We start from the raw sequence: 25573 nt of genomic DNA, 5'->3' as shown, positions 1-25573 counted from the left end.
TTATTCCGGTTACTTATTCCTCCTACTTTTCTCTAATGCAAATTTCCGCCCATGCTGCAGCTATGAGCTGGTGCAAAACACAGCTGGCCCTGAGGGATAGTAAGAAAAGCATGATGTTTATTTCCCCCTACTACTCCCTTTAGTGGTTGCTCTGTAGAGGTATGAACTGCTATGCCCACTGATGATTTTGGCAAATTTAGGAATTAACTGTGTAGGTTCCAGGTGATTGGGAGCAGAAACCACATGCCTTGATACCAAAGCTGAAAATAAAATAAAGTAATTGCTTTATAGTGTCCCACAAACAGATTTTAAGTGTTGTGGTTTGAATGTTAGAAGTGAATTTTTACTGTCATTAGTCACTGTTTGGATGCTGAAGAGGGAGACATGGTTAGCTTTTTAATTAAGTAATTTTCTGGAGCTGTGAAACTTTGTTTAAAAACAAAAAAAAAGCTAATTTTTGTTGAAAATGTGATCACCATTGGGGTACATTGGAATAACTTCTGTTCTTGTAGAAACCATCTTTTGTTCTGAAATAATCTGTTTTGGTATTCTGAAATCTGACTCTGAGGTGCTATTTTTCCTTGGGGTCAGGTTTTTCCAAGTTCTTTTATACACAGGATAAAGCTGTGCAGCTGCCACTGGGTGATATCACACAGGATTGCAGTTGCATTGTGGAGAGCATGTCCCATTTTTGGAGAGAGGATGGCATTCAGTAGCCCAACTGGATGTTGTTAAGATGAGCTCTATTCAGTATCAGCAGTTGAAATTGGCAAGACCAGTGCTTGTCAGTGCTGCAGAGAAAAGAGCTCAAGAATGTGTCGTGTTCATCATGAGTGATAATGCATACGAGCACAGTGGCTCCTTGAACATGCTTTCCAACAGTACTTTGCCCTGCATGATGAATGAGTGAAACTAATAATGTTTCTGAAGGACTGTCCAAGTATCTTCGAGCTGCCTGTTGTCTCTGATTTTACTCTGTCCTGCCTTCAGGAACAGGCAAATGGAGTAATGTTGAATTTCTAAGTAACTGCAAAGCTCAGACTGCAATAGTTATTTTTCTGGAACTAATGCCTTTAAAGATGTTCACAGTAGAAATTAATTACTTCTTTAGGTAGCAGTTGTCTCCCTCATGAGTCAATTCTATCTTGCAGTATTTATCAACACTTTTTAATAAGATGAAATTTATATTTACAGATAATATTCATATGCATAGAGTAGCAGTGATTCCTAAAGTGTGTTATCATCCCTGTTGCTTTGAATGCTATTTTGTTATTGCAGCAACATAAATACACACTAATCTCATGGGAGGGGCTGGCTGGTGTCTTCACAGGTCTAGAGAGTGTAGGGAGTGATTTCTCCTGTTCTGTCCCACCTTGCCTCAAAAACCTGTGTGCTGCTGAGAATGAACAAAATGTTCTCTCCACAGTTGCATTCCTTCTGCCACTGTTCACTGCTGCCAAGTCAATAAAACAAAAGTGGAATTTTTTAAAGCTGTCCTTTTTTTTTCTTTTTTTTTTTTTTAACCTTTAATACTTTTTGGTTTCTGAGCAAGGAGCTGCTGATGCCAACCATTATACCTGCTCAGGTTTTGCCTTCCCACATTGCCTTGCTAATTGGCACTTTTGGCAGTGTTTGTGCAGCTTTTTTTGAGCATAGCAGCCGCCCGTAAAATCTTTCAGGAGGGGAGGAGATGGAGTGGTGTTCACACACACAGCTGTGTTTATTTCCGTATGAGCTAAAAACTGCCCACTCCAAAATGCACAGCCATAAAGGGAGTACCACCAGAGCAGCTGTAGGTCACCTTATGGATGGCATTAGGGTTTATGTGCCTGTCCTGCAGCAAGGCTAGCTGCCTCAAGCTCTCGGCAGAGGTAAACACCATGAAGACCAGTGCATTTGTGGGCGTCACTGAACAGATGGTGGTGGGAGGCACCTTGAAAGCCTTGATTCATCCCTACAGCTCTTGTGTGAGAGGCCAACTCCTACTTGGGACAAAAATCTCATTAGTTACGGACCAAGAAATCTTGCTGTTAAATAGTGATGCTAAGAAATTTGTTTCAACTATTTTTTTATGCTACTCCTTTCCCTGCAGTTGGGAGCAGACTAGATCAGAGAGGGATGTTCACATATCTTGCAACTCTGGTGGTCTGTGCTGTAATCTGATTATCAGCAGTTCTCCAAGTAAGCTTTGAAAGTCCTTTTCTGCTTCTGCAAGTCTTGCAATGAGCTCCCTAAGGAAAATGAAGGACAAATACCACTGAAAATCTGCAGTCTACTTTTTGTGCTGCAGTGTCTGTCACTCTGTTAATCCTTCCTCTTTCTGTCACACTTTTTCAAGAATGTATTCTGGTATCTGAGTTATAATACAATAAAATAATCTTGATTTTGTTATATTACTTTACAATATGTTAAGCTCCCATGTATTTATTTACAACAACAACAACAAAAAAGCCACCCACCACAAATTTTGACAGTTATAATAATAATCTAGTTATTAGCCATCTAGTTATTATTCTAGAGCAACTGATGATGTGTGATCTATGCACCACAATTCTCTTAAAATCAACTGAGAGTTGGTTCTAGTTAAGCAAAGAGAGAGGCATGCAAAGGTTTGAAGTCTTACGCTGCAGCTACTTCAGTTAAAGATAAAATTTGCAACCACCCACTTCTTTATTCACTCTGAGCTGCAAGCATGCCTCACAGTGTAGAAGTTGGTGTGACTTGGCACATCTGTTTGTGAGGTGCATGTTGCCCAGTAAGGCTTGACCAAATTTAACCATGTTTAACATTTGTTTTCCTAATTTTGGTGGGAATGGAAACAATGTAAATTGAGTAAGTTTCCTTAGGAGTTTTGTTGTTGAAGTGCCATTTAGCTTTCTTAAAATTGGCCCTTAAAGAACATGCCTTACTTGACAGCTGCTGATGAAAATAATGCTTGTCTGTGTGCCCTCAAAGGCTCATGTGCCTGAGCTATCATATGATTAATTTAGCTACATTTATAAGGAAACTAATGTTGGTTTTCACCCTTTAAGGACTTAATTTTTATGTGTGACCTAGCTAGTGTTTTCTTTCTTTGAAAGGTCCTGTTTTCATAGCAATTATTTTTCAGTGTGATGGCAGGAGGTAAAAAGCATGCCAATGTCCTCAGATAACTCAAAGTAATTCTCATTTGGGTTTGTATTTCTTCCCCCAGTTATGAATGTGCTATAAAATAACTAGTGTATAGCAAAATAAATATAGTCTGCTTCCTAAATAATATTTTTGAAATAATAATTCACATAGTGTTTACTTTACTTCTTAATGTTTGTCTTCTGCAAGCTTAGCATCATTTGCCTGTTTCTTCTCTTTTCACTTTACATTTTTCTGGCAAAGCAGATATACTGTGTTGGAAATAATGTTGTCCAGTTTACAAGCAGATATTTTGTACTGACAGTTCTGTTCTGGTGGAGGTAAACTGAAGCAGTTTTTGTGCCTGTACTTGTGTAAAATCAGATCACCTTCTCAACAAGGTGTTTGCCCAGCTTAAATGATTGCAGAGAGTTTTCCACCTTGATGGCAGCTTTCCTCCCTGAAAGAGGAAATGCTTTTATGAATAGGGAAATACAGAGTATTTTTAAATACTGTGCAATCTAGTATCTTAAATCTATTATTTACCCTATTGCTTCATAACAAAAGGAAAATGCCCTCTGTGTAAGCATGTGTGCATCACAAGATATGTGATGGCGTTTAGATGTAGGGAATGGAAAATTAACTGTTTACTTAAGGAAAATTTTGCCTCCTTACATGTTTTCAGCTTTTAAAACTTCACTACAGGCTAACATCAGCACACAGCTTTCATTCTGTTAATTTTCTTGACAACATTTTGATACTGGATGTACATTATTAGAAACAAAGGGCAAAACATGAATTAATAATTAGCAATACATATGTCCACAGTCATTCAGTTATAAACTCTCTGCTTGCTTTTGCTATTGTTTTGAGGAGAGGGGGGAAGAAGAGGTTATTCAGTACAGTGAAGAGTAAAAAGTAAATGCTAGTATTTCCTCTTATGGTGATTAAATAGCTTTAGAAACATAAATAAAAGGAAGAGGAGGACTTGCAAAGGTCTTTAATCCTGTCGTGCTTTGTAATGGTTTTGGTTGTCTGTTGTCTGCCTTTGCAGTAAAAATATACAGAAGTGTAACAATTTCTGTTGCTTAGGTAGTGGATCTGTTGATCCAAGGAATGGGAGCAAATAAAATTATGTGCTCCAAGGAATGGGGAGCACATAAGATTAGCCCCAAATGAGGTATGTAGATCCTTGGTGACAGAACAGTAAAAATAAGCAGTTCCTCCAAATAAGTAAGGTGGGGAAAAGGAAATTCAGCATATCTTAAGAAAAAAGCTAGAGAGAGAACATCTGCTCTCTCCTATAAGAACTTTTCTCAATATTTTAAATCAGTAAAAGATTAGCTGTATTGCTAAAAAGTGTTATTTTTAAATTTTGTAAGGAAATTAGACTGGCTGCAGAAGGGTCCCTTAAGATCTGCTCAGACTGAAAAAAAACCAGAACCTAAATCTAACAAATTTTCCTTTTTATCTGGCTGGGACTACCCTTGTTCAAATTCAGCTGCTGTTTTCTGGATTATGCATGGAATGAGGGAGAAGGGGGACAGGTTTAAATAAATTGTGTATTTTCTGTTCTGCAGTTCTTGCAAGAAGATAGATGGATGTGCTTTTAAAGCTATGTATTGATTTGTTCACTGTGGCTGTGTGTTTATCAGAAATTTGTGGGTACTGGGGCTGAGGAGAGCTCAAAGTATGGCCTACCTTTCTGGCAAAGCACCATGTGGATGGGAATAACCTGAATAAAGAAAGTGCCCCTCTGCTAAGACCTTTGTGGTATGGTTTCAGGAGGGCATTGATAATTGTGCAGCAGCTTATTCTGCTCTCAAGATAATAATACAAGTGAATATGAAAGCCATTCTTTTGTTACTAAGAACATCTGAATTAGTTTTAGTTTTATTTATACCACATAGTTTTCTGCTTAGGATTTGCTTTCTGTGGAGAAACAGATGAATCACATTGAGATGTATTGTTTCAATGACAGTCCTGCTGTGTTGCTCTTCAGAAGCTTAAGTTCTTGCATTGCTTTTTTACCAGCATTTGGTTTGTTGTGCAAGATGCACTGCTATCTGTCTGTTTGCTCATGTGGTTACTGATAAAAACATACTTTATTTTGCTATTTATTTATTAATGTTCTACTATCTAACAAGAGACCAACTAAAAAGACTAAAGGTAACATATTTATGGATCTCCATAGAAAGGCATAATTTTTGCAGATTATGGTGGACTCCACTGTCTACTGTCTCAGAGTTACAACAAGGTGAGTGTTTCTGATCCATACACCAGTTGGGGATTACAGATTTGGTTCTAACTTGACACATGGTGCAAGATATAGATGAGCCCTTGTTTGTTATTGTTTCAGCCCGTGTCAGCGCTGAGATACAGTTTTGGCTGACAGACAATGTGAATGAAGGCTGAGTTCATTTGGATGTGACTGGTAGAAATGCGAGTCAGCACTGCCAGCCTCGATGCTGCTCATGGCAGTCGCACCACACACGTCCCAGCAGCGTGTCAGCACCTCTGCTCCCTGGCACCGTGTGGCACAGCAGTGGTGTGCTTCATGCCAGTTGCCAGATGCAGGGCTGTCCATTACAATTTTCAGGGGAGAGACATAATTCACTGAGTCCTGGCTTCCTATGGTGAAAAGTTCTTATGCATTAAGTTGATCACCACACTTCTGTCTGCACTGGACTCTCTTGCCACTCTCTGACTGAGAAGGAGGAAGACAGGTTATGTGAACTCCATGCTGATTTCAATTACTCTGATTAAATTACAGAGTCCTAGAGCATTAGGAACAGGTTGTTTTAATGTTGATTTGACTAGGCTGCAGAGAGGAACATCCCTTGTGAGGGACAAGTGCATTGCCCCAACTTGTGGTCCCCTCCTTTAGGTGGGTAAGTTCCCTGCAGGTGTCCACATGTAGCAAAATGGTTTTGGCTGCATTCAGTGCAGAGGCTGAGTGACACTTGTTTGACAAGCTGACATGTCTTTCTCTATGAGCTGTTGAGCAGGAAGAGTATGGAGATACCCAGCTAGACTGGCTCCATCATGCTCTGCTGCAGCTGCTGCCAGATGGTCTCCAGCGAGTTCATGCCAGCTCCAAATCACAGTGTTAGCATGATTTGGTGACTCTGCATCTCAGTAAGGAGAGCCCATATGGCATGTGGTGGGGTGACTGGCAGGTTTTTGCTGCAGAGATATCTTGCCTCTCTCTTGCCAGAGTGTGCAGGCTTGCAGTCCATAGGCTGTGGTGTGGACATATGGTGGCTTTGGAGGCAGGACCAGAGAAACCTTCTCACCCGTGGCATGAATGTTGAAAGCCTCACAAGAGATGGTTTATGGCTTAGCAAGGAGGTAAAAGTAATTGTGCACACCTGCTGGCTGTTTCTGAGGGATGCTGTGTGATGGAGTGGGAAGGGACAGCAGCCTGGAGCTTATGTGGACTGTGTTCCCTGGCCATGCTGAAGCTGTGGGGTTGTGGTCTCCATAGAGAAGTTGTGGTAAGTAGGGTCCACTTGTAGGGCCGCTTCAGGCAGCTTGAAGAGAAATGGGTTGAAGCTGTGGGGTTGTGGTCTCCATAGAGAAGTTGTGGTAAGTAGGGTCCACTTGTATTGCTGAAGGGCCACTTCAGGCAGCTTGAAGAGAAATGGGCCCGTGTTAATATTGAGGTTGTAGATACAGTCTAGCACTTGGGGATAGATGTTGGCAGTGTGGGCTGTAGACAGAGTCTAATGGAGAGTGACACTAAGCCCTCTCATGTAAACTGTGGCATATGAAAGCAAGAGCCTGGTCCTTGCAATATTGTCTCCTTGCCCCTACAATTTTCCACTTTCATTGTGGAAAAAGCCTATAATTTCTCCTGCTCATGTAAGGTTGATACCACTGTCCACAGTACCCATATTAGCAGTTAAAAAAAGGAAGAGATTCCAGGATTTGGGCATTATTGCATAGGGAGAGCAGCATTTAGGGCTATATGGTGACAAAGCTGATCTGCTGGAGCTTTCTCAGGTAAAAATACACCTTCAGCTGAGGTCACAGTTACATGAGCAAATGCTCCTAGACAAAAGTATTTGTCCTTAAACTTCCCAACCATCCCATACTATTGCCCTTTTGTCATATCAGATTTATGGTTGGTGTGGTTATGTATAGCATCTCAGACCTAAATCAGCAGAAGAGACAGACTGATACTTGACTGTCTGCCTCTAAATATGTTTCATGCTTGTGCCATTATATATGCAATGTCACTGAAGACTAAATACTTGGCTACTTTATAGAAGAGTTAGACTTCTCTATTTACCAGAGTTTATGCCTTAAAATCCTTGCAGTTTGTCTTAGATGCAAAGTCCAAACCAGATCACAGTCCATTTCATAAACTATTTGTAAACATCCTTGATTGGTTTGTTCATCTCAGCCTTCAAGTTTATCTACCTGTAAATTCTCTTTGAATAAGTGAATTAATTTTAAATTATTGGGATATGCATATGTGTTTTTCCAATGGTTGTTCAACTTTTAATCTTTAAATATAGAGTGGAAAGGGTGCTGTGTTTTGTCCTGCCCCATTGATTGAACAGATGTGAGTTCATACACATGCTATGGAGAGGAAGGTAGAACTGCTTCTCATCCCAGGCAAAGCAGTTCCAGGGTTGTCAGCTCTGGGAGACCACAGGTATACTGGTGCTGGGATGCACATGTCATCCCCAAGATGCATTCTTTCCTCTGCCAACTTTTTGGAAGCCTTTTCACTTGTAATTCATGCTAGATTTCAGTCTTTGTGAGAGCAGATGAAAATTCTGCTCAGCACTCGTTTCATTTCCCTCCTGGAGACTGAACTATTTCAAGCCATGAAAGTTTCATCCCTCCTGCTTTTCCACAAGAAAAATATGGATAGCCCAGTTGAATCCTTTGGTCTCCCTGTCACAGCAAGCATTACAACCCATAGCAATACCATACAGGTTTGAATTCATGTACTTTTATGTGACTCATTATTCACTGGCATAAATAAAAGGGAGTGTCCTCTACATCACCCATTAGGAATTTCAGGTATAAAAAAAAAGTTGGTTATTTTCTACCGTGGATTGCCTTTCTTTTTCTAGTTGTTTTTTTTTTTTCTCTCTCTAACATAAACAGAAATGGGTTTCTGAGATGCAGCACCACGTAATCTTCTGAAGGTGTTTTTTTTTTTCTTCTGTAATGTAATGTGATGACAATGATGTTGTCAGGAATGATTTCCAAAAGAGATGGGTGGTCTGAAAATGCTTGCAGGGTGTGGGGGGCCTTGCAGCACTGTGTGATGGGTGTCATCCAAACATACCTGTCTGTGTTTAGGCTCACATCACAAGCGAAGATCATGCTCTTGCACATTAGACAAGGACCACCAAGTCATCAGACTGTAGCCCAGTTCTGTATGTATGGAATGTCCTCCTTATTACAAGTGACAAAAGCATCCCATCAGTGGTTCACAGAACCCATACAAAGATTTTCTTTTACTAATGAGCGGTGATCCTGATAGTGAAAACATAGGGCTGCCACTGCCATAAGAGTGGCCGCTTCTGGCTGGCAGTGAGTCTGCTGGAGGGTCTGAGAACAGGTATGGTTACCAAAAGTCCACTTGGCTGACCTGATATCTTTTGGGATGCTCTGGAGGGCTGTGTCCAACCTCTGGCCTATGCTAGAGAAAGCTGCTTGTGCTTGCAGGTAAGTTCGGTTTTCTCTTAACTGCTTGACAAGAATTAATAGAGCTGAGGTTTACCTTCCCACAAAGTAGCTAGATGTTAGAGCCAGGCTTGGTTACACTAAAAAATATTGAATGTATCTTACTAATTTTGTAAGATTGTTCTTGCCAACAACTTTTTAGTAAGATGCTGTTCATGACCAGGATCTTCCACAAGATGACCATACATGAAAGGGTAAAGAAAGGGCAAAGTAAAACGAGCTGGGGACTGTATTGCCTATGAGCTGGGAGAGAAGATTATAGTTAATAAAATCACAAAGGGTGTGGTTTGAATCTGAAAAAGCTGAATCTGCACTGATTTTGACCAAGACCTGCAATGCAAGAATTTGGTGGCAGTAAAATATGTGACACATCAGCTAAAATAAGAAAAAAGTTTGTGGTGGGTATTCAACCTGGGACTTCCTGCTCCACAAGGCAGCAGAAGCAGGTGGCATCAGCAGGGTCAGAAAGAGGCTAGTTAAATTCATAGGCAATTTATGTGAATATTAAAATTACATAGTCAGGACATACCTTTAAATATTCCCAATATAATAATTATTGATTCTGGGAGAATACAGAAGCATGGATTCATCATAAGACGCTTGAACTCTCCTTAAATAATATCTGCTGTTGCTACTATTGAAAACAAGATAGTCTGCATGGATCATTTGTCTGACCCTACAGAATGATGGTTACACTTGTTTCTGCTGTGTACTATTTTGAAATCCTTCTGTGTTGGTTTTTTTTTGTTTTGTTGTTGTTGTTGTTGTTTGTTAGGTTTTGGGTTTGTTTTGTTTCTATAGAGATAACCTTCTTAAATTAACACACCTTATCTCTGTTTACATACAGATGTACAAAACTATATAAACTTTTTATCAAATTTTGAAAATTCTTTACAAATCCAGTGGCTTATGTGAACAGCTGATTTTTCTTTTGGATCCTCCAGACACAACTGGGATAACTCCATGTGGAAGGGAAACAAAAACCCAGAAGCTGATGGTAGACCATTTCTGCTATTGCTAGCAAATGTGACAAAGCAATACTTGCAGAAATTCAGTAAATTTGTGGGATATTTCAAATAGCTAGAAGCACCCAGTACCTTTGAAATATTTTCACATATATCCATTTTCTAGAGGCATTTTCTATACTGAAAGCTTGCCCAGTAAAGCCCTGTTCCTGAGCTGTGGGTAGGGGACTTGGGAGAGTGAAGCAGAAGCTTTGTAGAAGCTCAGCTCAGGAGATGAGAAGACCATTTTCAAGTATGTAGAAGAAAACCCCTCAGACCCCTACATACTGAAGGTTGAAGATTTATTCTCTGCTTACAGCAATAACAAGGTGGGCAGACAAGCTTGATGCAAGTCTGCTTAAGCAAGGGGCTGGGGGAGAAGACAATGAAGGAATCCCCATGAAACTGACTTATGATTATTTCCAACCCAGAACTGTAGCCTGGCATGGCATTAGCTCAGACTTTGGGGTTCAAAAGCAACAAAGCTTAGAGTTGGGTCTGATATTTTGTTGTTGTTTATGTCAGAAGTGAAGCATTTGTCCTGGGTAGGAGCACTCTGACTGTTCTTTTCTTCAGCTTGCTGACTCAGGTCCCAGAGTTTCTGAGCCATCACTCTCTTCTTAACAGAGCTTAGCTCAGTTTTTGCCTGGAGCTCTGCTGTAAAGAAAGACCTTTTTACAGACCACTGCCATAAGTGGAAGGAGTGAGGAAGGCAGGCAGGTAAATTCATGCTGACCGTAGCCGTATCTTTTTAATTAACCTGCTTGTTGAAAGGATTTACAAGGCTTCTTTTGGTCTCGTCATACTGCAGATTCTGCAGAAAAAAAATCCAACCACATAGTGAGAGGAGACTTCTTTTGATTGACTGCTTAAGTATTGTCCAAAATGAATTAGCTGTCATACTGCATATAGTAAGAATAGTTTCTGTCTTGTGATGGAGAGACTGAAGCACAACTGACTGCTGCCTGAGAGGAGCTGCAGGAAACAGTGGTCTCAGGGATTTTTAGTTCTGCATTTTAGGGTGGCCTAGCTACTGATTTATTTTTTTCAGTTAGTGAGACTTGAACATCAGCTTGCATAATTTTGCTTGTGATTTGGATGCAACATTAGAAAGACATTTGCTGTAGCAAGTATATGAATGGGTGAATTGTTACATGATTAAATAATTAAGTGAAATTTAAAATCATTCACAGTTTACCCTTATCTCAATGTTGATCACTCTGTGTCTGACCTGAAAAAAAAATCCTTATGTGTCTGAATTCTTACTTGATTTTTGCTTTTAATTCTAAAGTAGCATATATTAAAAAAAAAAAGATATTTCTCCCTTACAAGTGTTGCCTTTCAGTTTATTGGCCGCTCATTTTGATAAACACAAAGATAAGAAAAACACAACCAAGGTTAGGGGTAAGATTGAAAAGAAAGTATCAGTGAGATACAGTCATTATCCCAGGATAGATACCAACCACAGAGCAACTCCCCACATACTTTCTCTTTTGCTGTTGTTGGCTTCAGACCTTGCTTCATTTAAATTGCACCTGGCATACTTAGTACACGTAGACATTCCTCTTTCCTGTAGAGAAGCACAAGTTTGAAAAGTGCTTGCCACTCTAGCTGAGCAGGAGGGATTCCCGGTGCCAATTTCTTCTTGCAGCTAGAGAAATTACCATCTATGTTTTCAGATGGGTTTTGCATATATCTTGTCTCTTCTTTGCAAATGATATCAGTGTCTTGCAGAATGAAACTGGGCAAGTTCTACTGCCAGGACGACCCACATGTGAGAGGGAAGTCTCAGGCAGAAGTCTTGTTGCACTAATGTATAGCAGGAATGGAGCAGTACCAGTTCTTCTTGAGTATTGCATCTCATGGGTCGGCTTGCTCTGTCAAACCGTTCTACCCTAGACCTATTTAATCACCACTTTGCACTTGCTGGATAGGATTGCAGAGCTGGTTTTTCTCCTGGAACCATTCCCTGTCTACATCCATCTGAACAATTGGGAGCCCATACCTTTGGATCCTTCACAGTTCTGACCTACAGTGCTCCCACTTTTAATCCAGGTCTTAAACAACAGAATTGTACTGTCTGAACCACATTCAGAGTAGTTCAAAATGTGGTGCTGATCTGGAGCTTGCTTGGAATGGTTGATGTGGCTTTTTGCTCTTAAGAGTCTGTGTGTGCCATGAGAAAAAAGCTACATATGCATCTATTTAGCCTAAAGCCTCCTTGCCTGGGAAGCCAGAATCTGTTTCCTTGAATCCCACAAACCAGTGTGTGCCCATCACCATTTCCACATGTGACCTCAGCCCTGGACAGGAGGACTTTCAGGACTGCTTTTCTGGGTTTAGAGCTGAGTTATATTTCTCTTCTAATTACTGTGTTGCTGACATGCTGTTCTACAGCTGCTCTTAGACCAAACCTCAACTGTTTTCTATCTTAAGTGTCTCCTGCAAGCATCAGACTAAAGTGCAAGTCTGGATTTTCTGCAAGGTCTGCGCCTCTAGAGGCTTCTGCATTTCTGTAGTTCTTCTGTGTGGATGCCAGAACTGATCTATACATACTCAGATACTTCTGGTGCTGAAACACCAGAATAGGTGCCAGTGACCTAGCAAGACACAGCACAAGAGAGGAGCAAGGTTCCTTTCCCTTGTGACTAGGACAGGACTAAAATACAGGCTTTACGTTCTGCCTAAAAAATTGTCATTCTGGAAAAACCTGTAAAAGCTGGAGTGTCATGAATGTTTGTAGAAACTGAGGATCATGTGTGTTTAAGGTTTCTGCTATTGAACCTCAGGGCAGAAGAGAGTTTGAATATCTAATGCAAAACACTTTTAACAACTGCTCATTGAGCAATAACTCTTCATACAGCTAGTCTGTGCTTGTTTTGCATTTGCCCTAGGATCTGTAAATCACAGTATTCACAGGCAAGCATGGGTTGAGCATGTAAAAACACATAGGCAAAGAGTTGAAGACTTGGGATGGAATATACAAGCTCCTCTACAAATTTTCTTGTGTTAAGATGTCTCTGCCGGAGAATATGCTTTGCTGTAGAGGAGACTAAGTTTTCCTCCTCTCTGTGTTCTAGCTGGTCTCTGGTGTTTTGCTGCGCCTTACCCACATGAGAGACTTGTGTCCAAATGCAGCTTCTGGGGTGTGTGCAGCTGGGGAATCACATGTGGCACTGTTCTAAAAATGATCCATGTATGTGTTGGTGCAATTTCAGGAATTCAGTTCCCGATGTATGGCTCAAAGCACATTTTAGCAAAATTCCCTACTTCCATGAGTTTGCTGGGCTAGATCAGATTCCTTATGTACTTGAAGAGCTGTTTAATAGGCAGATTTTCAATTCCTGCTACATTTAATCTAAAACAAACAAACAAAAAACAGAACAAAAAAAACCTAAACCACCCTACCATACCAGAAAACACAGGAATCAATTATTTCACTTAGCTAACAAATTATTAGATCTTATGTTTTCCTTTGTTTGGTTTTTTTTTTCATTTTCTTCTATCTGTTGGACTAAATTTGCTTCCTTAATTATTTTATTAATCCTCACTTAAGCTCAGAAGCAGCAAGTGAGTTTGCTTGAGGTATGTGAGCATGCATAGCTTTGAAATTGGCAGAAGCATACTCACAAGGCAGTTTGTACCAGGTCAATTTCATCCCTTCAAGCCACAACAAAATGGAGATCTCAGGCCTTGTTCAGATTTTCAGCACTATTTTTATTAACTTTGTGTCAATTCTCACCTCAATTACGTTTGTTTCTTGCTGTTGGGAAGCTCTCATCATTTGTGCCTGCGAATGGTAACTATAACAGATTTTACTTTTAAACCTACGGTGAGGCACACCACAGTCGGGCCTCATTTTTGTGGTTGACCCATTCGTATTTGGGACTGCACTGCACCTAAAAGAGATGTCTCCCCACCCCAGGATCCCCTCCCACCCATCTGTCCATACCCATCCCTGGGTGCATGCTATGCTCCCAGGCCTCCCCTTGTACAGTGTATATAATGAAAGCAGGGAAGCATGCCTGTTGTTACCGTGTTACTGAGACAGCACAGAGCTATGCTAAACAAATTAGAAGTGGGTGAATAAATTAAGTTTTCTTTACCCTTGGTTGCAATGATAGCAATTGACACCTTGGTAAGTGCGGCCTGCCCTGAGACAGTGGCTGTCCTGAGCTTCAGGACACATCCTGAGCCTCACATGGAGGCTGATGATAATTTTTCAGTAAGCATTCACTGTGACTCAGTAAAAATTACCTGTCTTCAGCTTAAAGCATGACTTTATATCCTTATAGCAAGCAGAGACAGGAGTGATGCTTTAAAATCTCTCTGTTTGAAAGGAAGTAGTTAATATGTTAGTAAAAGCTCACATATTTAAAACTTCTGTCCCAGCTGCAAACTCTGCCAACAATGGGTTGGAGTTTTTTTGGGTTTTTTGGGTTGTTTTGTTTTGTTTTGCTTCGCTTTGTTTTGGTTTTTGGTTTTGTTTCGTTTTTTGGGGTTTTTTTGGTGGTTGATTCTTTTTTGGTTTTGTTTTTTTTTTTTTCCATGCTTCATTGTTTCAGAAATTTCATAATTATCATTAGGCTTGGAATCTTGTGATGGGCCTCTAAGCGTCATGGTCTGTGTTGGATTCCTGCCTTGTATTGCTGTTCATTTCGTTTATTCAACCTTTATAGCAGCTTCATGCTCTGCCCTCCACTGAACAAGAGATGGTAAACTTCAATGTATAAGGCAGAGCTAGGGGAGGAGGAATTGCAATGAAGCTCTTTCTGCATTCTTGGAAAATAGATATCAGGATTGTACTAAAAATGAAGGTATTTGTGTTCTTGAAGGAGAAAGCAAAAGCTGTATTAGCTTGTATGATGGAGCTCTGTCAGATTTTAAAGACAGTCAGCTTCTCTATCAGTCAGTATATCTCTGACTCAAATTCACATGGTGCCTGCACTCATTAATTTCTTGATTTTCTTTTACTTTGCTAATCTGCTTAGCTTTTAAATACTTGTGTGCACATACTGTCAGAGCTAAATGAAATATAATTGGAAAAATGTGACTAGTTTCTTGAGGAGTTGGGGGTCAGCAAAGCAGTGTGTTCTTCATATGCCTACGCTCCACCTATCTGAGTCAACAAAATAAAATGCTGTTTGGATTGTAGAAGACTCAAAGCCTCAGGAAGAGGCATCTCTGCAGCCCCAGATGAGTCAGATCTTCTGCCGTGAAGATGAGAGTTATGATCAGGCTGCCCCTTGCACTGAAGGTGGGCAGGGAAGAGGGAACAGGAGCCCTACTGCAGAGCCAACAATTCTGGCTTTGCTGACCCAGCCAGCAAACCACTGAACTGCTGCTGATTTGGCCTCTGCTTCTCATTTGGCTTCATCTCAGCAGCCACCCACCCAAGAGGACAGTGCCCTTTCTCTGTACCTGCAGCCTGAGCTTCAGGCAAATCATGCATATTGGTTCAATCTCCCATGTGTGAGTTGGAAGAAAACACAACACCCAGAGAACCCGTTGCTGCTGGAACTTGCAGTGGAGAGGTCCTGTAGTCAGATGAGCACCATTCCTGACAGCATCCGTGCCACCTCTGGTGCCCCCACCCTGATGGCTTCCATACTGTAGCTGTCTGTGTCTGGGTTTGTCAGGCAGAGATGCCTGCTCTGGCTGCACCTGAGGGTTCTACCCTCACCTCCCCAGGGGGACATCTGAGCTCAGAGATTGCTCACTGGTACAGTGCTTCTGTAGGTGCTCTTCACCTAAAAAATCCTCTAACCCTGCCTTCATAAGATGTTAGGTAATCTAAAACTTTATACACATGCCTGCAAATGAGGAATCTGCAGTGGTGCAAGGGAGTTTAGAGACCAGATGCAAAAAAGTTGAGGGCAGGCCAGAAAAACCAAGGCCAATTGCAGGTCCAGCTAGTTGCATCCCACTGACAACAGATCCGGAGGTTGTCAGAGAACCACAGTTCAGCTTCAGTCATTTGGGCACCCTTGGGGTTTGTGATAGCTAGGATGCTGATTTAAGAGAAGCATGCTGCTGCTGGGCTAAAGTTTGCATTGAAGACGAGACTTTAAACAGTCAGAAATGCCTACTGCTTAATGTACCTAACTTCTTAAAACTACATGTTTTTAACTGCTTTTTACTTGTTTGTTCCAGGTTGCATGTCTGGTTGGACTTGATGCATGGCATTTGCATGACACCAAACAGCCTAGCTGTGGATGTGTCTCTGAGCAAACATGGCCTACCCAGCAAATACTAACGGCAGTGCTACAGGTAACTGAATGGGAACACTTTCTCCCTTTGGATTATTAATTAAAAGAATTCTTATGTTGTGTGAGCAGGAAAAGGAAGTAATGGCAGTTTAAATACTGAAAAACAGTTTCCTGGTAGATCAGAGCCCATCTCTTCTGTCCCCCCCCGCCTTCCATCCCCCACCTCAATAATATTTTAAATATTTATAGTGTGCAAAGTAGTTTGGGAAGACTTAATGGCTGGCACTCAGTCATTCAGCATGCAGTGTCCTCTTCTCTCAAGGACTTAGAGGGGTTTATTTTAGAGTCTGGGAGGCCTAGGGCTTTGCTGCAGAATCATGTGGCTGTTACGCTGAGTCTGTAATAATTTGTGAGATTAACCAGCTCTTAATGCATCAAGTCCCCAGCCCTTCCTGGTCAACCTTACTGATGAATCTAATTTTTGTTGCTTGCTTCTCCAGAAAGCATAAAAACATTTCTCAAGCAATATCCTGAAGAGGTGTTCACTTTTTTATTTTTAAGAACTTCCTGAACTGTATGTTTTGGTGGTGTGATACTCCGTGGTATAGATTGCTTGGCATGTTCAAAGGTTGCTGAGGAGGGCTGGCAGGTCAAGAGGGGACAGAAATTTCAAAACAACTGGTAACTGCACAGCAGTAGTGTTCCTCCTGCAGTTATGTCAATATTTTCCTCTTCTGATCACTGCACAAACATAGTTTTAGCCCACTAAAGCTGAGGCTGTTACAATAGGATTACACGGAAAATGTCAGGTGCATGGCAGGAGCTTGTGGATTGCTCACTGTGCTCACTGTAGAATTATTTTAATTAGAGCATGGGATTAAAACATTTTGTGTGCAGGATATTAGAAATATGGATTTTATGTGGATAGTTTATGCACATAAACTAGGTGCAGTTTATGCAGAACAAGAAGTGGTTTTTAAAGGCTAGTGAAAGTTGAATAAAGTCTTTGGAATTACTATTATCTGTTGTTGATTTAAGGTTAAATTTACCAATGTTGTTAAATCTTGAGAATGCTGAAATAAAATATTTCTATTTCCTTCCCCCACCCCCTTTTATATAATTAGAAGTATATTCTTTAAGATAGAAACCATATCCTTTTGTAATCTTCACTAATCCTTTTGAGAAGATGGACTGCAAAACCTCTGGTGTGTGACTTAACTGTATCTGTTTGCTGTCCAAACCCCCCATGTAACTTGACTTTTATTTGTAATATGCCTTTAACTTAAGTCATGTGGAAAGATTTCCTCTGCTTACAAGGAAAGAAAAATTGTGCATGGAGTGTTACTGATTGCTTTACTAATCTTTTTTTCTCCCTGCAGTAGAACTGTCTATTGAAAAAGTTGGTGGGCTGACGTGTAAGTCTAAAAGAAGATAAATACTTGTGCTGTTATTGAAAGATGAAGTTTTAGTTTCAGGATTGTTATGCAAACAAGGCTTCTTGCAGGATAAAGCTGTTTGTTCCCTTATTTGTAGAAAGACGCTGTAATAAATTACAAGTATTTAATTCAGAAGTAAATTGGACAACGTTTTGCAGATACTGTCAGGACTTGTTGGCTTTGCAAGCCCTTGAGGCCGGTGTTCTAACATGCAGCTATGTACGCCTGTGTCTCCAAATCCTCAGCAGTTCAAAATAGACAAAATATTGGGTGGCAAATACCTATGATTTGTTGTGCTGCTGTGCTGCCTGGGAGAGAATGCCTTTGGATGAGCAGGAACTGATCTGGGCGTTGGAGGTATTGAAGCAAGTTTCTTAATTGCATGGAGCTCTACAAGTGGAAAGACAAACTTCAGGGTGGTGTTTTCTGCGCCCTCTGAATCAATCAGCAGCAGGAAAAAGAACTAGAAAGACTTGTTAGGGACTACTAAGCCGCACTTATGTTACTTGAATATTTTGGCAAGTCTGACCACATGTTCAGCTTCATTCAAGTATGAAGTGACTAAGAAGCAAGCAGTGGTTTGCTTTGGTTAACTCGAGAATGTGAGTACTTGCACTATCAAATAATTATGCCTATGTGCTATTTCAGTAATTTTTTTTCAGTGTACAAGCCTATATGGACTACAGCTGCTGCGGATGAAATCTGTAGAGGAATGCTAGAATTTGGAACTTGTTTCCAGGAAAGGATCTAGCTATTTTGCATTTGTGTAGAGATTTTTTTTTTAAAGGGATATTTATGGGAAGTAGATTTGCTGTAAGTATTTTAGTGAGTGTGTATAGGAGATAAACTACAAAGCAAGTGATGACTTTATCATGAAAGCACCTATCATAAGTTTCTCCATCTCTTGCCTATCTCAGTAAAGACATTAACCTTAAATGTGTGAATAAATGACAGAGTCTGTGATTTATGTTTCAGTACTGTTTGTCAATAGTTTTGTCTGCTGCTGACTTCAAAATTTTATTACTCTGTTCATAGTTTCATTTCACAGAGGTCTTGTAGTGAACTGTATTTCTTTGGTTGCAAGGTTATTTGTTCTTTTTTATCCAATTTGGAAGTTTTTGTGACTTCTTACTGATTTTGGACTAGATTGTCAAAGCTGTGCTGTCTGCTCAGAAGAGCTGAATAAATTGGTGCTTGCAGAAAAATTTGCTATATTTTATGAGCTGCTGGATAGTGTTTAGTTATAGGTTCTGGATAACTGTTTAGAGTCTTCCCTGGTGGCATGTGAGCTCACTGCTCAGTCCAGTAAACTCACCAGGGTTAAGGAATGTAGTGCAAGTCCAGAGCATGCTGTGCAGTCATCCAAGAAGCTGCCTCAGGAGCTGGGAAGTACCCTCAGTCTGTGGGGAGCTATTGGGAGTCTGCAGTTGGTTTGGTACATGATACAAATTAATTTCTCTTTGCATAGTACAAGTAAAAATAAATGAGGTGATTGTTTCTCTAAATAGTATTAGTGTCTCCATTAACTGCCGGGTGAAACTTCCAGTAATTGTTAGCTTCTGTGCTTGCTAGGACTGATGCATAATTCATCTATTTAATAAGGCTCTGCTAACATTTCTGTAGTGATATCTGTAAAAATGTCTTCCAGTCAGCTACAGAAAGCACAATGCATGAGCAGAAAACTTACAGGGCAGTTTGGAAATATCTCTTTATGGATTTTCAGTCCTTCCACTAACAACCTCTTTGTGAAAACTTTCTTTTCAAAACACATGTTCTGAAAGGCACTGCATGACATAAACTTCCAGTCTAATTCTATTTATTCTGATGTGGAAAACAAGGAAGCAGCAAAACAAACATAAGAGACTGATTTAGAAAATATAAAGGATTAAAAACTGGTTTTGTCACTAACCATAATAAAAAACATGTTTTATTTGACTTGCCTAAGCACCTCATTCTCTATATCCTGAGACTGGAGAATTGTTAGTAGTTTCTTAACAGGCATTAAAAAAGCATTTCCAGTTTTTTTGAGTAGGATGGGCTGCAGGGGTCAGTATAGCAAGACGGTTTATTGCACAAGCCCTTTCTTTACTTTTGCTTAAAGCAAATGCATATTATTTTCTGTACATAGGTTCAGAGATTTCCCTGCTCTTTTCTGTTTCCTCCCTTTTGTCTCTGCCTTCTCCTCAGTCTAGTGTATGGATTTATGTTTCCATGCCTTCCCGCTCCATTTTTAACATACTTCTCTACATACAGCATCCTGCACACTTTCATTTGAACTGTTTACCTGCATGTTTAACTCTGCTCAATGCTTCAGATTCCTGCACAGTTCTTAAAGCAGTGGCATTGTAGCAGCTGAACATCATCGTTACTGTTAGTCTCCCTGCACCTGTTAAGCAAGGAGCTGCTGCTGTGACAGCCAGTCTGCGGTTGTCAAGCGTCTTTGCTCCCAGGGTACTCCTTTCACTCGCAGCTGGTCTGGGCATTCACCTCCTTTCCTTGCAGCAAGCCAGGGCTGTGGGACCACAGGTGCTTTGATGAGAGATACAAATCATATCTGGACCTCTGTTTTCTCTGCAGCAGCCTGGCATCCTCTAGTTATTTTATATGTGCACACCTACACTGGAGCACCCTGTCAGCTTCTGGTCAGATTTTCTTTGTATCTGAGCAGTTTTCTTAACTCCTACATGAAGTAATAACTATACACCAGTTAGTCAGAGATTGAGGCCATTACGAAAAGCTGCTGCCTGAATTAATGTTGTTTGAGATACTAACGTCAGCATGACTCAAAGACCAAATGTTTAATAAATGTGTTTTCCATCTGCTGGTATATAAATGCTTAAGCAACTGTTGAAAAGTATTATGAAAACCCCAGTTAACTTATTAACCCTTTTAATTGAGGCCAGTAAATAAAACATTTACTTAGAGCAAATGTTTTTATCACACATGTCCTTTGCATTGATTTGTAACAACTCTTACCAAATATTTGTAGACACACTTTTCTTTCAGTTACTGTATTATTTGATTTACAGTCTCTCCTTTGATTTCATTTTCCACATTAATTTTAGGTAATATGCACAGAATTTTGCAATATTTCTAGCCTTCTGATGTAGATATAGTCTAAGCAGAAAGTGTGCACTAGAACATTACCACTGTGACTAACTTCAGCAGAATATCCACCATTCTTCATTACAGGCCATCCATCTGGGAACTTACGGACCTAAATGAGTTAGCAGTTGAAAGTGTTTGATTGCCGGATAGTAGTCCATCTGCTGGAGCCTTTCCTCCTGGGTAGTGCAGGTGCCTGCCCCCGGAGCCCAGGCACTCTCACTGCTTCCTGCACGGTGGCTGTCACTGTGGCATGGCTTGCAGTGCTACTGGCACACCAAGCTCTCTCAGCAGCCTCTGAGTATATTTCATTTAGCAGATGCAAGCGACCAGGATTCAGGAGAGTTTGTCTTTTTACCTAATCAGTCATGCAAGGAAAATTTATTTGAGTCAGGACTGTGTGATGACAGACTATTTAAACCTATTCCTCCCCTACCATGCTCCCTGCACCAAGCCTGTTTCCAATAATTTTTAGAATTAATGGAAATGGGTGTGTGCCCAAGTGTGTGTTTTAGTAGCTGGTGAAAGGCTCTTGCCATCAGGAGAGCCTGCTCCACTGGCCTGCAGTCCTGAGCTTTTGGGATGGGCAGATAGCTGTCACTGGGATCCAGCTCCTGCCTCACCCACAAGTGATCCTGTGAGTCACTCTGGTGGTGACTGCCCGGTATTTAAAAACAAGCTAGGGTGGGACCCTGAAATCTATGGGGAGAAGGGTGAGTGAGCCTCCAGTGATTTCACATAATATCTATCACAAATCGTATCAAAATTTTCATCAGTATGCTGTAGTACATTCACTGATGCCAGATCTGCCTTTGGGACAGATGGCTGGAGCTGAAGCACATGATCTCACAGTGAATGTCATCTTTTTACTTGAATTAGTAATTGCTTCTGCAACTGCTAAATGATGACTGAAATCCAAGGGTGCATTTGCTTCTGCAGCATAAAGCTTAAAAATTCACTGACTTATATTTGCCCAACTTAAAGGCCTTTATGAGACTGCAGAGGGCCAGGGATCACATGTCTTCTTTTACTCAGGACTTGTTGTCCAAAGAATGTGCTACAGGTCTGATTCTGGTGGAAAGGTAGGGATCAGGAAGAAGTTACAAAGGATACAATAAATACAGTGTCATAGAAAGTCTGGGGACATAGGAGTCTGCTCTGGGTAGCCCAGTCCTTAGCAATGGAAATTGCATGTGGTGGGAAAGAGATGGCCCAAGATACAAAACAGTGACATGCAGATGCTGATGCTCTACAGGAGGACAAAGTGGCCTTGGGAAAAAGAACAGGTTTAATTGATCTGTCTTTTTGTCAGAGATTACTGCAGCTGTGTCTTTTCCTGGATTACCTGCTGTAGCTGCCCAGATTCTTTACATCCCACCTAGGCAGAGGACTGTGTTCATTCTGTCTGATGGAAGCTTGCTCATGGAGCAATGCAGGCTTTCCCTCTCGGGGATGTTGTGATGCATTTGTGGGGGCAGCACCTGGATGTTCTCATGTGGCCTGCTGCTGCTCCTTGTGGAAATGCATGCCCTTTACACCCTGGGAGGCAGGTGCTCCTCTTGCGTTTTAAAGTTTTCTAGGGACTTGTCAGGCATGTACTGCTGTTTGTGGTACCATGCAGCCTTACTGAAATAGAGATTAACAGTGACAAAACCCCCAAGTTCTCGTGGTGGAAGTCACTGCTTTGCACTGTCTCGTGGCAGCTAGGGTGAGGGTAAGGAGCAAGCACCAGAAACAGGACAGGCACATGTCACAGGAAAAACACCAAGAATAAACTTTTTCCAGACTTGAAAAATTATTCGCTCTTCCTTGTCTGCCTTTCCCTACTTACAAGACACACAACTCAGTAAATTCTCCCCAAATCTATTCTACAGTATTCCCCACTTCCCAGATTGTTCTGCAGAAAGCAGTTAATGAATAATGCATATGAATTTCCTCCTGTGGGGAGGGAAGATATTTTGTTCCTTTAAAAAGGATATGGTCCCTCAGGAAAATTACTTGGATGAAAATAGCCTGATGACAGTTGTTTGTCCTTCTGTTTGTAAACACGTCAGTGCCTGCATTTAGACATGTTCCTTACAAAAGGGTTACTACTGGAGTAGAAGTCCCTGAGAAGCTTCTTGTAGTGGCCACCTCTCTCCTCCCCCTCTTTTGAGCCATTTTTAAGGCTTTGTATTAGAGATGACAGAAGGGCAGTCCTTCCTGTATCATGTTTTCAGAGCACTTTTAGGGGTTGAGGGAGCACTTGGACTTCCCACGTTGGCATTGCTGCTGTATCTCCATTTCCTTCCTCTGGTAACATGACTCCCCTTGGTAGCAGAGTACTATTCCTGCCAGGATGTCCCAGTGTAACCAGCTCTGAGGTTTGGGACAGCAGCATGCTTGTGTCCATCCTCCTCTTTTTATTTCTGCCATTCTCTCCTCTGATTTCATCCAGAAATTACACTTCCCACATTGGCAGAAAGCAGTGGTTGACTTCTGCTTTGGGATATAAGCTGGGGTGTCTGGGGGGAATTAGCAGATCAACCAGATCCAAAAAGGGCTGTCCTGCTCCCTATCTCTCTAAAACTCTTTAGAGCATATTCTCAGTCTCTTGAGAATTTTCTTCTTCTGACTCTTCATACAGACTTTGACAAAAATAAATGCTCAGACACTTGGAGAAGTAGGTGAGTGTGCAATCTAGTCATACTCTTTCATGTTTTCTGTGTGTCCTTCCCTACCTTTTGCAAAACCTTTTTACCTGTAGGAGTAGGTAATGTGACCCTTACCCCTTCTCACAGTCCATCCCTTTATTTTCCCAGTGTCTCCTCCCTAGTTATCCTGCACTGTAATTAATGTTTTATGTAACTGTTTCCTCTTTTTAAAATTAATATTTTCCTGTATCTTTTTTCTTTATAACAGTATATTATTTCCTTCAACATATAAGGGTCTGTCTGATATTTTTGCCCTTCTGTATTTGTTTTAAAGTTGGGGGTGCAGGGGGGGAAGACAGGGGACACACACTTTTTAATATCTGGGTTTGAAGGTTTGGTCAGATTAGGATGAGGATCAAATTACCTGATAATTGGGAGCAGACTGTACTCCCTATGTAAACCAGACATGCCTTGTCTGGAGTAGCCTCTTACTGCTGAGGGGCATGTTGGTGTATTCCTAGCCCCTTCCCTACCCTTGCTTCACACAACCAACCTCTCTGCCTGGAGCACTGTCATATGGTTTGCAGATCAAGTAATAGAAAGGAAACACTTGTGCAACTCTGCTGTTGTTACTGGAATTTCAGGTCTAATACTAGCAAATAGGTCAGTTTTTAGCACTTCAGGTACACTCCGTTGTAAATCTAAAATGTGCAACTTTCCAAAAAAAAAAAGTACAGGGCAAGAAAATAAAGTGAAGCACATGGCCATGGTTAAAAAAATTGACTAATATTTGCATATGATACAAGCATAAAGGCAAGATCAGGGCAGTCAGGTTTCAAGGACTTACAAATGTCACCAGAGTTTTTTTACTTCAGTAAGTCCATGCCTAAGTCCTTTCTCCCTCTTCCCTTTTCTCCCCTCCCTCCAGCAGAACTGTGATTCCTTCATTTTAGATATTTTTTTCCATATCTTAAGTTATAAAGTTAAAAAGGTATTCCTGTCTAGAACAATTCTCTTATCTTCTCCTCCTGTTGTCTGTTTTTTGTATGTGGGGACAGATGGCTGTTACATAGCTTTTAAGATTGTCAGGACCCAAGTGTGCTTGCATGGCTATGTATCCACTGCATCACCCTTTAGACTTTCAGCATTCTCTCTTGTCATCATTAATTATGGCGTGTTCCCTTCTTCTCCCTCAGACAATGTGTCTGCTATCCAGGACGCTTGTCCTTCCCTTTTTGCTCCCTAATACTCACTGCCTTTTTCCAGTGCTTGATTTCACCCGAGCTCTCTCCAAGGATGCAAAGGGACTTCTCCAAGTCTGTACCCTGTACCAAACCTTCCTCTGCCTCTGCTTCCTCACAACCCATTTTCAGTGCTGTGGAAAATGCAATGTTGACAATTTGGAGAAAATTACTTTTCTGTCCCTTTACAGAGAAAAGTTATAAAACTACAACTCTGCAAACAAAAATGGGGCTCAGCTACACCATCTCAGCCCACAGAACAAGTCACCACCACAGCAGCAGGAGAGACATCTCTCTGTGAAATTGTATGTAGCATCTCCTCATCCAGTCCAGCTTTACTGTCCATCATCAATCCTGCTACTGTGTGATGTCCTGCATGCACAGTATATGTTTATCAGTTTATCGGTCACATGGCACATTAACAGGACATCTATTCTTGCCCGTGGATCCCAGTAGGCAGGTCCTGGTAAACTGACCTGATCTCCTTCTCTGATAAGGTGACTTGCTTACTGGATGAGGGAAAAGTTGTGGATGTTTCTACCTGGACTAAGTAAGGCTTTTGACACTGTTTTCCACAGCATTCTCCTGGAGAAAAAGACTGTTCATGGCTCAGTGGCTTTACCCACTGCTCACTGGGAAAAAAACTATCTGGATGGCCAGGCCTCAAGCTGGAGGATGCTGCTGGATGGATTTACATCCAGCTGGTGGCCAGTCACCAGTGGTGTTCCCCAGGGCTCAGCACTGGGGTCAGTTCAGTTTAAAGTTTCATCTTTATGAATGATATGGATGAGGGCATATCAAGGGCACTCTCACGCAGTTTAGAGGCAACATCAACTCCAGCAGGAGTGTTAATCTGCTGGAGGGCAGGAAGGCTCTGCAGAGGGATCTGGACAGGCTGGATCCATGGGCCAAGGCCAGTGGTGTGAGGTTCAACAAGGCCAGTGCTGGCTCCTGCCCTGGGGTCACAGCAACCCCAGGCAGTGCCACAGGCTGGGGCAGAGTGGCTGCAAAGCTGCCACAGGAAAAGGAGCTGGGGGTGCTGCTGACAGCAGCTGAACATGAGCCAGCAGGGCCCAGGTGGCCAAGAAGGCCAATGGCATCCTGGCCTGGACCAGCAATGGTGTGGCC

General features: G+C 41.3%; 1 protein-coding gene across 3 annotated transcripts in view; it reads left to right on the top strand.

Moving 5' to 3' along the window:
- Positions 1-25573, top strand: part of KANK1 (KN motif and ankyrin repeat domains 1) — a 129476-nt gene that overhangs the window by 63518 nt on the left and 40385 nt on the right. For all 3 annotated transcript variants that reach the window (XM_039729720.1, XM_039729722.1, XM_039729723.1), the window contains exon 3: positions 15975-16091. In XM_039729720.1, coding sequence (XP_039585654.1) covers positions 16055-16091 — 37 coding nt within the window. In that variant the 5' untranslated portion in view covers positions 15975-16054. The remainder of the gene's footprint in view (positions 1-15974; positions 16092-25573) is intronic.

This window comes from Passer montanus, unplaced genomic scaffold (genome assembly GCF_014805655.1).
Source record: "Passer montanus isolate IOZ18808 unplaced genomic scaffold, ASM1480565v1 scaffold7, whole genome shotgun sequence".
Classification (NCBI taxonomy): domain Eukaryota; kingdom Metazoa; phylum Chordata; class Aves; order Passeriformes; family Passeridae; genus Passer; species Passer montanus.
This window is presented reverse-complemented; position numbering and strand designations above follow the sequence as displayed.